At 51.6% G+C, this 12,676-nt stretch overlaps 1 protein-coding gene and 1 long non-coding RNA gene across 4 annotated transcripts in view; one reads left to right on the top strand and one right to left on the bottom strand.

Moving 5' to 3' along the window:
- Nucleotides 1–12,676, bottom strand: part of LOC128825188 (uncharacterized) — a 13,829-nt gene continuing 1,153 nt past the window's right edge. Inside the window, exons 2-6 of one of the 2 annotated variants that reach the window (XR_008442636.1) lie at nucleotides 12,119–12,327; nucleotides 6,244–6,366; nucleotides 5,983–6,152; nucleotides 2,600–2,936; nucleotides 1–764 (exon numbers count right to left, since the gene is read on the bottom strand). This is a non-coding gene — a long non-coding RNA (uncharacterized LOC128825188). Of the gene's footprint in view, nucleotides 765–2,599; nucleotides 2,937–5,965; nucleotides 6,153–6,243; nucleotides 6,367–12,118; nucleotides 12,328–12,676 lie in introns of both variants that reach the window. The other variant, XR_008442638.1, reaches the window with a different exon arrangement.
- The window catches only part of MIOX (myo-inositol oxygenase), a 19,845-nt gene continuing 17,641 nt past the window's right edge, over nucleotides 10,473–12,676 (top strand). For both annotated transcript variants that reach the window (XM_054007218.1, XM_054007307.1), the window contains exon 1: nucleotides 10,473–10,567. In XM_054007218.1, coding sequence (XP_053863193.1) covers nucleotides 10,550–10,567 — 18 coding nt within the window. In that variant the 5' untranslated portion in view covers nucleotides 10,473–10,549. The remainder of the gene's footprint in view (nucleotides 10,568–12,676) is intronic.

Below are 12,676 nucleotides of genomic sequence, written 5' to 3' on the forward strand. Positions count from 1 at the left end.
TCCCGTCCATGTGTTAGACACAGCAATCAAGTCACCGCGCGACGCTTCTCTTTGATCAGCTGATTCCGTTGAGCTCCTCTACCCTTACCTGGAACCGCTTGTTTTCAAGCCCCTGGATCATTTTTGTGTCCCCCCCTTTGAATTCTCTGCATTATTTCCTTGCAGTGGGAACCATGGAACATGGAAACAGAGAAGGAAAATGTCCTTCGCCCTGTCTTTGGTATCTCCTCCCACCTGAATTCCACCTTTCGGCGAGCGTCAATTTGATCACGCTGAATGTCACACCGCCACTTTAAACATTTATACTGAGTGAATGAATGGATTGTTCAACACTAAGGAAGCACAGGGCCAGATTCCCTCCTGGGGTCACCCCGGGGGGGTGTTTCGGGCCTGACACCAGGGCCCTGCATGTTTGGCTGGCTGGTTATCTGGCTGGTGTTTGCGTCTGCGATACGTGGTTCAGGTTGTTTGCAATCGACGCTGCATTTCACAACTCACATTCCTGCTACCTGCTCCGTTCCTTTCTCAGCCAGCGCTGGACAGGGAGCAGGTCTGAATTGTGCACTGCGGAGGAGGGTTATCAGTCGTGGTGTGTGGTGCCCAGCTGCCTGTAGACAAAGGAGTATTTATGCAAGAGTCCGGGCAGGAGTCCAGCTAGCATTACCCACGCGCTGTCAGCAGGAGAGGCGAGCAGAATCCAGCTTGGCTTGGGGAACTCTCATCCACAACGAAACACTGTAATTTCCCATGGGGAGAATGCAGCCCTGTCATCAAAGGGTTTGACTTTATAAAGGCAGAGGAAATAAATCTCCCCTCCTCCTGGCTAGACATGCGTGACCCACCACATACTGCTAGCACCCTGACCGAGGGCTTTTCCTGTCATGTTCATAGGCTGTTAGGGCCTCCAAGGTGCTAACACAATGCCCATAAATACCAGGGGCGGAGGAACCGGGTGGGGGAGGGGGACTAGCACCCCACCATGGAAATATTGTGGGGGATCCATCCCCACATAAGCTCACGCATGTGGTGGGGGAGGGAGCAGATGCAAGAGCAGGACCTGGCAGGGCTGGAGTAGCAGCAGCAGCACCTGGGATTGGGCCGTGGAACCAGCAGGATCTACCAGGACCCCCGTTTCCAGCCTGGGGCCACCCCCCCCCCTGCACTGCTCCCACTCCTATCCCTCCACCCCACCTCCCCCTTCACAGCAAACTTCCACCCCGCAATCATAATAATAATCTCATTTGAGTCATGACAGGCCCACAGTGGCCTGCTTGAGGAAGAAAATCGCAGCCTTCTCTGGTCTTGTAGCTTTGTACTTAGGTAGCTTATGACTGGGAGTGGTCTCCCTTGAGACAGCTGGAGAATGGGATCTTTCCCCAAGACGCTCGCCAGCAGCCCCCAGCTCTGAGTCTGCTTTGATAGTTCAGAGAGAGAACCCAGCCGGAGCCATAGGGCAGGAGGAGCCAGGCTAGTCGAGCACTAAGCTTAGCCATAGGGCAGGACAGCATGACCGAGCTAGAGCACACAGAGAGCCGCCGAGAGCTTCTTCCCCTCTGCCAGCTCAGAGCATCTCAGCTGTGGTGCCACGTTCCAGCATTTCTGCACAACCAGGGCTTTTTCCCTATAGTCGAGGCCTGCTCTGTGAATCCACGTGTCAGATCTCAATTAGCCTCTGGGGATTAGCTAAATCCTTAATCCAGACTGGAGTGGTTGGTTCTTTGCGAAAAGGCCACTCATTAGCAGTAAAACAAAACACACGCCTCTTCTCCTGCCAATTTCAGCCCTGCCTGCAGACACACACGGAGACCTCTAGCTAATCTAATCTGCAGTCAGTGTTTATATCCCCTGCTCACTGTCGTGGTGTTTTCAGCGCCTCACAGAAATGACAGGAAGGCAATAAACAGACTAAGACAGAGCTAAGAAGATACTGCAAAAAAGTATTTGCAAACATTTGCCTGAATTAAAACAACCCATCAGGTCCTGTGGTGTCTGTTGCCTGCTTTGATTCCCTTTTTACATTTGAAAGGGCTCTGGGGGTTTGGGAAACAGCCAACCTAGGAGCAAAAACAGTAACATGTGATCTAGCTGACCCATCACATAGTGTGAGATGTTCCACTCATTTTGCAATAGCAAATAGTTTGATGAAATACTTTTGCACTAACCGTTCACTGGGCAACTGCCTATAATGAGCCCATCTGTTAGAAACAAAGTCTTCTCTGTAGATTATCCATGAGCAAAGTGCTACAATCATCTACTAAATTGTTCCCCACGAATAATCCGAACAAAACAGCTGATGTTTGACTTTCTCACTGTTTTCCACATGCACATCTATGTAATTCATTGTAAATAGTAACGTCTTTGCTCATGAGGGTATCCTGTAGGCAACAACTCTACACCTAAGAAATTATTTCAGCTAGAGAGTCTGTGTTAAGAGTGCTTACCACTCAGTTTCCAAGAACTACACTACAACTAACCCCACAGCATTTCTCCAAGATCTAACTGCCTATACAATCATTTTAAAAAAATGTGTAACCCTATCAGCTACAGCGCCATCTGGTGTCTTTTCTCTCTTTTTGAATGCTGAGGAATATTCAGGTACCTGTGTCTCCCCGGGGAAGGGATGTTTCTTTCTCACTGTATGATGTGTACATCATCAGTCAACCTTAGTGATTCCCTGGTGAGCTCCTCTGAGGCCAGCCTCTTTGTGAATTGTCAGCTGGATGGTGCCCCCGAGTGCCCATGTGCTCTCGCACCAGCAGCACAATATGGGCCTGGTTCTCCTCTCTCCGACACTGAGTCCAGATGGATTCCTCCTGGTTCACGGCAGTGAGATCGCAGACAGGCCCAGCTGGGACGGAGAACATGTGCTGCATTGTGGTTTAGCAGATAAGAGCTCTGGCAGGATCAGAGCTGCACAGGATGCCCTGACCTGGGAGCTGCAGAAATAAACACGCCGTTTACAAGGGGCCTTTCGGAGCCTGCCACTGTCTTGCTGGGAATAGCATTAGTGGGTGGGCCTGGGTGGGCAGCCCCAGGGTTGGAGACCATAGGGGACCGGCTGGGGAAACAAAGGTTATTCCCCTTTCTCCCCACACTGACCCTAGCCCCCCAACAGGGCTGCTTCCTCCCCCTGTGGCCACCTCCCTCCCTTCCCACTCAGCACGGCTTTGCTGCGCTCAGTGGTGCCATGGGCCCCTGCTGGATGCAGCGTGGAACCCGCCCAAGTTTTTTCAGAGCCCATCAGCCAAGCAGAACCTCATCTCGGGGCCATCCAGTACTGGCTGTGGTGTGCGGTGCACAGGGCAACCTGAACCGACACAAAAGACCAGAAGGAGAGAGAGGGCCAGGGTAGAAGGAGGTGGGCAGAGCGAGAGAGGCAGCGCCCTGTCTATACTAGGCCCATGTTCTCTCCTTCCAGGACCCCAGTAACTTCTGCTGGCTCCTGGAGGGCGAGAGAGAGGGCTCAAGGGCTTTGAAACCTGCTTTGGGACCAGCTGAGGCTAATGCCGTTTAACCAGTGACTGGCGGCAGCACAGGGGGTGGGCGGTGACACCAGGGAAAAAGTGGGCTTAGAAACGGATTCAAGCTGATTTGGATCAAGGGCCAGCAGAGGGTGGGTGGGGAAGGGACAGACAGACAGAGAAGGGGAGAGACAGACGGAGGGGGGAGATTCCCCTGCTTCGCTCCCCGCTGTCACCAACACAGAACCATTTAAAAAAGAGACGTTGATTGAGAAGCGCGTGAGTGACTTGGGGAGGGAGGCTGGGTAGCAAAAGGCAATACTGCGGGGGCCGCAGGGCTATAAATTAGAGCCTGTCCTATGGCTAAACGCTCCTCCAGTTGCCATTGTGCGGCCCTTTCCCCTGAGGTCACAGTGCCCTCTGCTGACAAGTTCTTTCCTTCCCACACGTCCCCTGTGCACATTCACGTTTCCTGTCTGGTCGCTGGCTGCTTCAGCCCCTGTATAGAGCTATCTGTCTGCACTGCACCGTCCGCATGTACATTGACCTTCATCCCCACCTCACCCACAGGCAGCGACGAAACATTAGCTCAGTTTTACAAATGGGGAAACTGAGGCACGGGTGGATTAAGTCACTTGCTCAAGGGCACCATGTGTTGGTGTCCACGCTGGAATTCAGGGCTCCCAGTCCTCTGCTCATACCACTAAACCTTGCTGCCTTCCTGTGCGAAGGCAATGCAAACTGGAAGCGCTGACAGCAGGAGTCCCTGTACTGGCCTTTAGCCTGGTGAATCTAGGTTCAAACCCTGCTAGGCCATAAGTAAACTACATGGCAGGGGCTCACCCAGGCATTCCAGGTGGGCACAAGCCCTTCACCCAGCTTGACACATGTCAAGGCCTGGAATAGCAGAGGCTGCGGGTGGGGATTGAGGAGTATTAGCAGAGCTGAGCATCTGGGAAGCCCAGGACTGGAGGAGCAGGGAGTTGAGGGGGGTGGCTGCAGACAGGAGACAGAGGCCTCGGCACAGCTGTGTGTGTGGAGAACCCAGAGCTGGACTAGCAGAAGTGGCTGTGGGTTAGGAATGTGGGGCACAAGCGGATCTGGGAGGGACGGGCCTGGAATAGCAAGGGAGGCCAGAGATCAGGACTGAGGGGCCGCCCGCAGCAGAGCTGGTAGGAGGTGGGATCTAGACTGGAGTAATCAATGGGGCTACGGCTCAGGATCTAGAACATCGACAGAACAGTTGGGGAGGTCCAGGATAAAGTTCGCCTGTGCAGGGGACAGTGCTTTCGTGGGGGCCAGGCTGAGTGGGGGAACAGGCGCCCACTGGAACTGAGGAAAGGCCAGGATTACGTTGCCCATGCAACCTTATTTCAGCCCCTCGTGCGTATCCATTACGAGCCAGTCTTTAATTATGTGATCTTATGGGGTGTTTGCCACAGGACCCCTGTCTCAGTCAGTTATTCGATATCGCTTTGTATCCTCCACACTCAGCCTGGAGCCCCAGGCCTTATTTAACCCACACCAGCCAAGCCCTACCCTGAACACCACATTATAGTGTATCTATGGGGCTCGCACGTATTTATCTTCACAATACCCCTGTGAGATGAGAGGGCAATTTAAGGATGACCTGGGCTACCTTCCTTCTGGCATTGACTAACTTTTGAGTGCTGTACTTTGCAACCTTAATCTTCAGTGTAACCGTTTTTTTTTGGACGTATATTCCTATATTTAAAAATATTCTGGTACCTGCCCCCCCCCCCCCAGTGTCCCGTGGCAATTGCAAGGGAAAGTTTTGCTCAGCTCCTGTAGCCCTGGGATGGTGCATGGTCAGTTGCTCTGGGAGACGGCCCACACGCCATCCAGCCACATGTAGGAGCTGTGCGGAGATGGACCAAGCTCCCTGGAGATGGAACCTTCAGAGTATTTAGCTACCGAACGCTAACAAGTCTCTAAGGAGCACGTGTACGTTGAAATTTACACCTCGGTGACACCAGAGCAATATACCTGGCAAACTTCAAGTCCCTGCTCCAAAGCATGGGAGGTGCTAAGGCTTCACAACTAAATGGTTGTAAAAAAAAAGTAACGTGGGCAAAACGTCTTTCCCCCAATCCCAGTCTCAGAAATGGCTGAACTGATTCAGATGAAACTTTAACAAAAAACCCTTTATGCAGACACCTAGCGTGGGAAACTTCAGCGCAACCCATTACAGTTTGGCGAAGTTACAAGCAACTGAAAAGAGAGTGTTATAATGGGAAATTGTCAGGCAACCTTATCTAGATGGGCATCACTGCCACCTCTGCATAGAATAGAATAGAATAGAATAGAATAGAATAGAATGGGATGGGATGGGATGGGAGTGCAGGTCAAGATTATGCTACTCTCAGGCCCAGACCCGTAAAGCATTTTCTTGCATAAAGGACAATATATAACCAAGGTTAGAAATAACCATCGGAGACAAAAACTGGGTCAGGAACACCAGCAGGGCTGCTGTGATCCCCCACCTCCTCCGTGTATGCACCCCTCTCACTGATCTAGACAGGGCTTCAGTTTCTCTCCTGGGCCTATCCATCAGCTTGGGGTTGTAGCTGTAACCGATGGGTTTTCTAGCCTCACAAGCAGTCTGTGTTGGCTCCATATCAGCTTCATCCCTGCCCCACTGCCCTTTGTCTCAGCTGGGCTGGCTGCCATCTGGAAGGGAAAGTTTATAGTATCAAACATCCCAAGCATCCCAGCTCTCCCCCCTCTGGGAAGGCAGGAAGCCTGGGACCCAGAAACCCACCGGCAGTAGCTTGTACTTGGAAAGGAATGTTTCCAACGCTGCATAAAGGCAGATCAACAACAACGGCCTCGGCTCAACCCCCAGGAACGCTGGTACCTGTTCACAGCCAGGCTTCCCTTGGCCCTGGGCAAGGAACAAAATAACCTGGAGAATGAAAGCTCAGAACAAATAGTTTCCAGCCAGCTCCAGCTTTAAAAACAAAACAATGGCTGTTCCCTGCTCACAGATAACCAGGTGCGCCGGGGCTGAACTCCCAGCAATGCTCAGGGCCAGGGGTGTTGGGTGAACCATGGGCTCGGGGAGGCTAGCCCACCCCTTCCACGTGAGGCCCCACCCTCTACCCCTCACAGCCCAACTCCCCCCTCGCATCCCCGGGTCACCCAAGTGCCTCCAGCCCCAGAGTGCTGCATCCCCCCGCCCCCCCCCAGCCCTGGAACACTAGGTGACATGGCCCCAGCCATCCCAAGTCCCAGCTGCCCTAGTTCCAACAGGCTTCCCTTCCCGGAAGAGAAGCAGCCTGCCTGGCCTGGAGCAACCAGCAGCAGAAGGGGGCCTTGGGGTGGAGGGTGGGCAGGGCCCCGCGGGGCTGTTTGGAGTGGCACCGCCCATGCTCAAGGCTAGGCCATTAAAAACCCAGACACCATCATCTATCCATGGCGTGTTCCTAGTCAGATGGATGGCAGATAGCTAGCCTAGATGGGTGGGTCTGGGGAGAAAGAGGGGCGATTGGCTGGATGCAGAAGCAGAGGGAGGGGAGGGGAGATGGATTAGGTAGAAGTTTTGTTTCATGTTGGGCTTTGGAAAGGGAATTTACCCCTGCACCTTAGCCTAGGGCCAAAGATTCAGGGCTGAATTTAGTGCTGGATTGGAAGCCCTGGGGACTGACCTCCCACCCCATGACCACTCGATGGAGTCATCGTGGATAGTCCTCTGAAAATGTCCACGCAGTGTGCAGAGGCGGTCAAAAAAGCAAACAGGATGTTAGGAATCATTAAAAAGGGGATAGAGAATAAGAATGAGAATATATTATATCTCGAATACTGCATACAGATGTGGTCTCCTCATCTCAAAAAAGATATACTGGCACTAGAAAGGTTCAGAAAAGGGCAACTAAAATGATTAAGGGTTTGGAACAGGTCCCATATGAGGAGAGATTAAAGAGGCTAGGACTCTTCAGCTTGGACAAGAGGAGACTAAGGGGGGATATGATAGAGGTCTATAAAATCATGAGTGATGTGGAGAAAGTGGATAAGGAAAAGTTATTTACTTATTCCCATAATACAAGAACTAGGGGTCACCAAATGAAATTAATAGGCAGCAGGTTTAAAACAAATAAAAGGAAGTTCTTCTTCACGCAGCGCACAGTCAACTTGTGGAACTCCTTACCTGAGGAGGTTGTGAAGGCTAGGACTATAACAGAGTTTAAAAGAGAACTGGATAAATTCATGGTGGTTAAGTCCATTAATGGCTATTAGCCAGGATGGGTAAGGAAGGGTGTCCCTAGCCTCTGTTTGTCAGAGGGTGGAGATGGATGGCAGGAGAGAGATCACTTGATCATTGCCTGTTGGGTTCACTCCCTCTGGGGCACCTGGCACTGGCCACTGTCGGTAGACAGGATACTGGGCTAGATGGACCTTTGGTATGACCCAATACGGCCTTTCTTATGTTCTTATGTTCTCCTGAGCAGCCTCTTGAGAGGGGCCTTGTCCAAGGCTTTGTGACAGTCCAACGTCAGCACGGCATTATTATTGTTTGTACTGTTGCCCTTTTCTGACCCGAGCGGCTAGTCAAAAAGTCCCGGGGCCCCGGGGACGTTCCAGCTGGCAGAGGATGGAATCGGGTATTTTCTTTGATGCAGTTCTGTTGGTTTCCAAAGAATGTACCAAGTGCTGCGGCTCTGAGTCCAGAAGGAAACTGAAAGCAGGAAACAGCATCTTTTGCTCACCAAGAGCACTCGTCTCATTCCAGGTTTCTTCCAGCGTCAGCCACTGTGCTTGCAGCTGTTCCTTTACACTCACTCTCTCGGTCTGTCGCAGTTGGCTCCGTTCTGCCTTCCCACACGCAGCCCTACCCAGAACAATATGCAGCCAAAAGCTCCTGGGTGTGTTCACACACTCGTTTCCCCATAGCAACGTTCCAGCCAGCTCCTAACAGTGCGATCGTAGCACCCAGCAGGTTGCGCCAAGGACCGGGACCCCACTGCGCTAGGCACTGTACGTACACCGGACAAAACGATGGGCCATGCCCCAAAGAGCTGACGCTCTAATACAGGGGTTGGCAACCTTTCAGAAGTGGTGTGACGAGTCTTCATATATTCACTCTAATTTAAAGTTTCGGGTGCCAGTGATACATTTTAACGTTTTTAGAAGGTCTCTTTCTATAAGTCTATAATATAGAACTAAACTATTGTTGTATGTAAAGTAAATAAGGTTTTTAAAAAGTTTAAGAACCTTCATTTAAAATTAAATTAAAATGCAGAGCCCCCCCGGACCGGTAGCCAGGACCTGGGCAGTGTGAGTGCCACTGAAAATCAGCTCGTGTGCCACCTTCGGCACGTGTGCCATAGGTTGCCAGCCCTGCTCTAATAAGACCGAGGTTCTCAACCAGGAGCGTGCGCCCCGTCTACATGACAGACAGGGGTCTCAGCGCACCAGCAGCCTCACCATCGCCATGTTTCGTGTGGGCATCATGGCAGAGGAGAGCTTTAATGAGGGCTCTGAAGGCAGCTGACAAGGTGGCTTTGTGGATGCTTCCAGGGATCTCCTCCCATCCATGAAGGGCAGCATGGGAGAAAGCACAAAGGGGCTTGCTGGCAAAGTTGACAAGGGAGCAATGGAGGCTGATGCCAGGGGCCGATCGGAGGCAGGCGTCAGATAGTGAATGAGGCCTGAGCTGCACTTGAAAGTCAGTCTGGTGGAACTATATTGCCTAGGGGGTGTGATTTTTTTTAACCACTATAGTGATACCAGTAGTGTGGACACAGTTATACCAGTATAAAGGTGCCTTGTACGGGTACAATCACCCTGCTCATGCAGGAATAGCTATATTGATATCAAGTACCCGTCTAGCAGCATAAATGCTTCTCCACTAAGGAGTGACAAAGAGTCCTGTGGCACCTTAGACTAACAGATATATTGGAACTTAAGCTTTCGTGGGTGAATATTCACATCTGACGAAGTGCGTATTCACCCACGAAAGCTTATGCTCCAATACGTCTGTTAGTCTATAAGGTGCCACAGGACTCTTTGCCGCTTTTTACAGATTCAGACTAACACGGCTACCCCTCTGATACTCTCCACTAAGGGGCTCCTACTGGTTTAATTACACCGGTAGAGTTAAAGCGATACAACTGCGTAGCGCAGACAAGGCCTGAGAGATGATAAGGGGGATGAGGCTGGGCCGTGAAGGGGCTCAACCATGCAGAGAAGCTGTGCGAGAGAAGAGGGAGCTGGGGGAGACATGGCCAAAAGGCAAACGGTCTTTGCAGCGGCGTTCAGCCTGGCTGGGAGTGGGGCAGGATGGCATTTGTCAAGGCCAGAGAGCAGGACGTTGCAGGGACCGAGACGGCGAGAGGGTTGGCTGGGTGGATGGCCGGGAAAGGATGGATCTCAGAGCTATTATGCAGAAAGCAATGGCAAGATTCAGAGGCCCCTGGGGCTGGGAGGACCTAAAGAGGGCGAAGTGCAAGATGACCCCCAGGCTATGGGCTTGTGTGCCGCAGGCGGGTGGTGCTGTCCAGAGAGAATGAGAAAGGAGGCGGGGGAGGGCTTGGGGTGAAAGAGTAAGTGCTCTGGGTTATCCAGGTGGAGCCTGAACTTCCTGATCTTCCTCCGAAATGCCTGGGCCTGTGACAAGGTCTCTAGCTCGCAGCTCGGCTGGGTTGGCCTCGCCCCTGCCCCGGTGCGACCCCCTGCCTGGGGCACGGGACAGGCCACTGGCTTGTGCCTCTCAGGGACACAGCTAGAGTTCTCTGCATCAGCAACAGGATCCTTCTCCCACCCCCGCCCCTCCTGCAGCTGTCATCCCCCCCCTTCCCCCGCCAGCTGTCGAAGGCTCACACATTAATTGCTTTCCCAGAAGCTACTTCCAAGCAATGAGAGTTTGGCCCAGGGCTAGTTAACTGGTGACTCATTGCGCCCTGGGGTCAGCACTTTTTCGGGCAGGTTCTGACCAGTCCTAGGCCCTCCTTGCGTAACTCGGGGGGGGGGTTTATAAACCCAGAGATGCCTGCCCCAGCCCCAGAGACTGCAGAGCTCCCCTCCTCACACACTCTCCTCCTCCGGGGCTGCCAGGGTGAGGAGCCGGGATGAAGGTCGTACGCATGGTGAGTAGGGAGAGGCAGACTGGCCTGGGATCTGAATCCTAGAGGCAGCAGACGAAAAGCCATGGGGTCACTCCCGTCCTGCCCAGCCATCGTCCCCCCACCTCCCATCTTCCAGGTCCAGATTGTGCCCAGCGTCCGTTCGCCAGGGCTAGGCCCTGGCTAGTTTTCAGTGGCCTAAGAGACTAGGCTCCCACTGATTCCACTGGGGACATGACTCACCAGCCCACCACCAGCCCTGCTGGCAGGAAGGTTTTCCTGTGGTTCCCCTGAGATTTTCCTTTGCTGGGTTTGGTCCCACGGCTCCCTCTGGCTCCTCTATGTACACACCCCACTGTACCCCCCCACCCCCATGCAAAGCTTGCATCTTCCACTCGATCCCCCATATGCAGAGAGACCATTGGATCCTCTGTGTTCAGACCCCACTGGACCCTGCTGGATCCCACACACAGAGATCCTGCTGCTTCTCATCTGATCCCCTATGCACAGGCCCGACTGTCCGTGCACAGACCCCGTCACACCCCATCAGGTATCCTGCACACACAGACCCTGCAGGTTCCCCGGTGTGTGCAGCTGCTCCTAGTCGATCCCGTACATATAGGTCCTGCCTTCCCCCACTGGCTCCCACGTGTACAGATCTGCCGGATTTGCTGTGCCCAGGTGCGAGGGGACGCACTGGGCTCAGGGTCCAGCCACTTCTCCTTGATCTCATAGCAGTGCCAGGCACACTTGCCCATCTCTCACCCTTATGCTTGGGCCCTACAAGAGTTTGCTAGAGGATAGGGGGATACGTGATCGCCCCATCTCAGAAATGACACATTGGAATTGGAAAAGGTGCAGAGAAGGGCAACAAGCTTCCATAGGAGGATGAAAAAGACTGGGCCCGTTCATCTTTGAAAAGAGATGACTAAAGTGGGATATGATAAAGGGCTGTAAAATCATGACTGGTGCGTGAATAAGGAAGTGTTATTTACCTGTACACAAGAACCTGATGAACTTAATAGGCAGCAGGTTTAAAACAAAAGGAAGTACTTCTTCTTACAGCACACAGTTAACCTGTGGAACTCATTGCCATGGGATGTTGTGAAGACTAAAAGTATAACTGGGGCTCAAAAAAGAATTAGATCAGTTCCTGGGGAACAGGCCCATTAATGGCTTTTAGCCAAGATGTTCAGGGACACAACCCCATGCTCTGGGTGTCTCTAAACCTCTGACTGCCAGAACCTGGGACTGGACAACAGGGGATGGATCACTCAGTAATTGCCCATTTCTGTTCATTCCTGCTGAAGCATCTAGCACTGATCACTGTTGGAAGATAGGAAACTGGGATAGATGGACCATTGTTCTGACCCATGGCAATGAGTTCCACAGGTTAACTGTGTGCTGTAAGAAGAAGTACTTCCTTTTGTTTTAAACCTGCTGCCTATTAATTTCATCAGGTTCTTGTGTACAGGTAAATAACACTTCCTTATTCACGCACCAGTCATGATTTTACAGCCCTTTATCATATCCTGCTCTTCTGTTCTTATGACATAAGTAGTGACATCTCTGTACCTTTCCTCAGCATATATTTTTGACAGGTTTCCAACTCCCCTTCCCCCATGATATTGCCCCAATTAGACTCCAGCATTAGATTGCACGTCCCTCTTTTTGGTCCAATGAGTTGGCTGTATGGTTCTGGAAGTCCCTCCTATCATGTCCTCCCTTTCCAGGACCCCTGGGGTTCCCTTCGAGCCATGTGTGCATTTACGGTGCCATGGGCCCTGTTGGGAAAAAAAACGAGATTTAAAAAAAATGTTAATTAATTCATCCTTCTGGAATCATTAAAAATAAATGACTAAATATAGATTTCATGCCTTTCGCTCATTTTAGAAAAAATATGCTTTTTATGCCATTACTACAATTCTAAATAAAGCTGATTCAATAATTGTTTGAAAGTGCTAGCAAAATTCTCAATACATATGTGCAAGAGGTTTAATAACAAAGGAATAAATGTATCTATCCCCAGCCACCCCCTCTATCTATCTATCTATCTATCTATCTATCTATCTATCTATCTATCTATCCACATCCACCCCCTCTATCTATCTATCTATCTATCCACATCCACCC

Source organism: Malaclemys terrapin, chromosome 1 (assembly GCF_027887155.1).
Source record: "Malaclemys terrapin pileata isolate rMalTer1 chromosome 1, rMalTer1.hap1, whole genome shotgun sequence".
Classification (NCBI taxonomy): domain Eukaryota; kingdom Metazoa; phylum Chordata; order Testudines; family Emydidae; genus Malaclemys; species Malaclemys terrapin.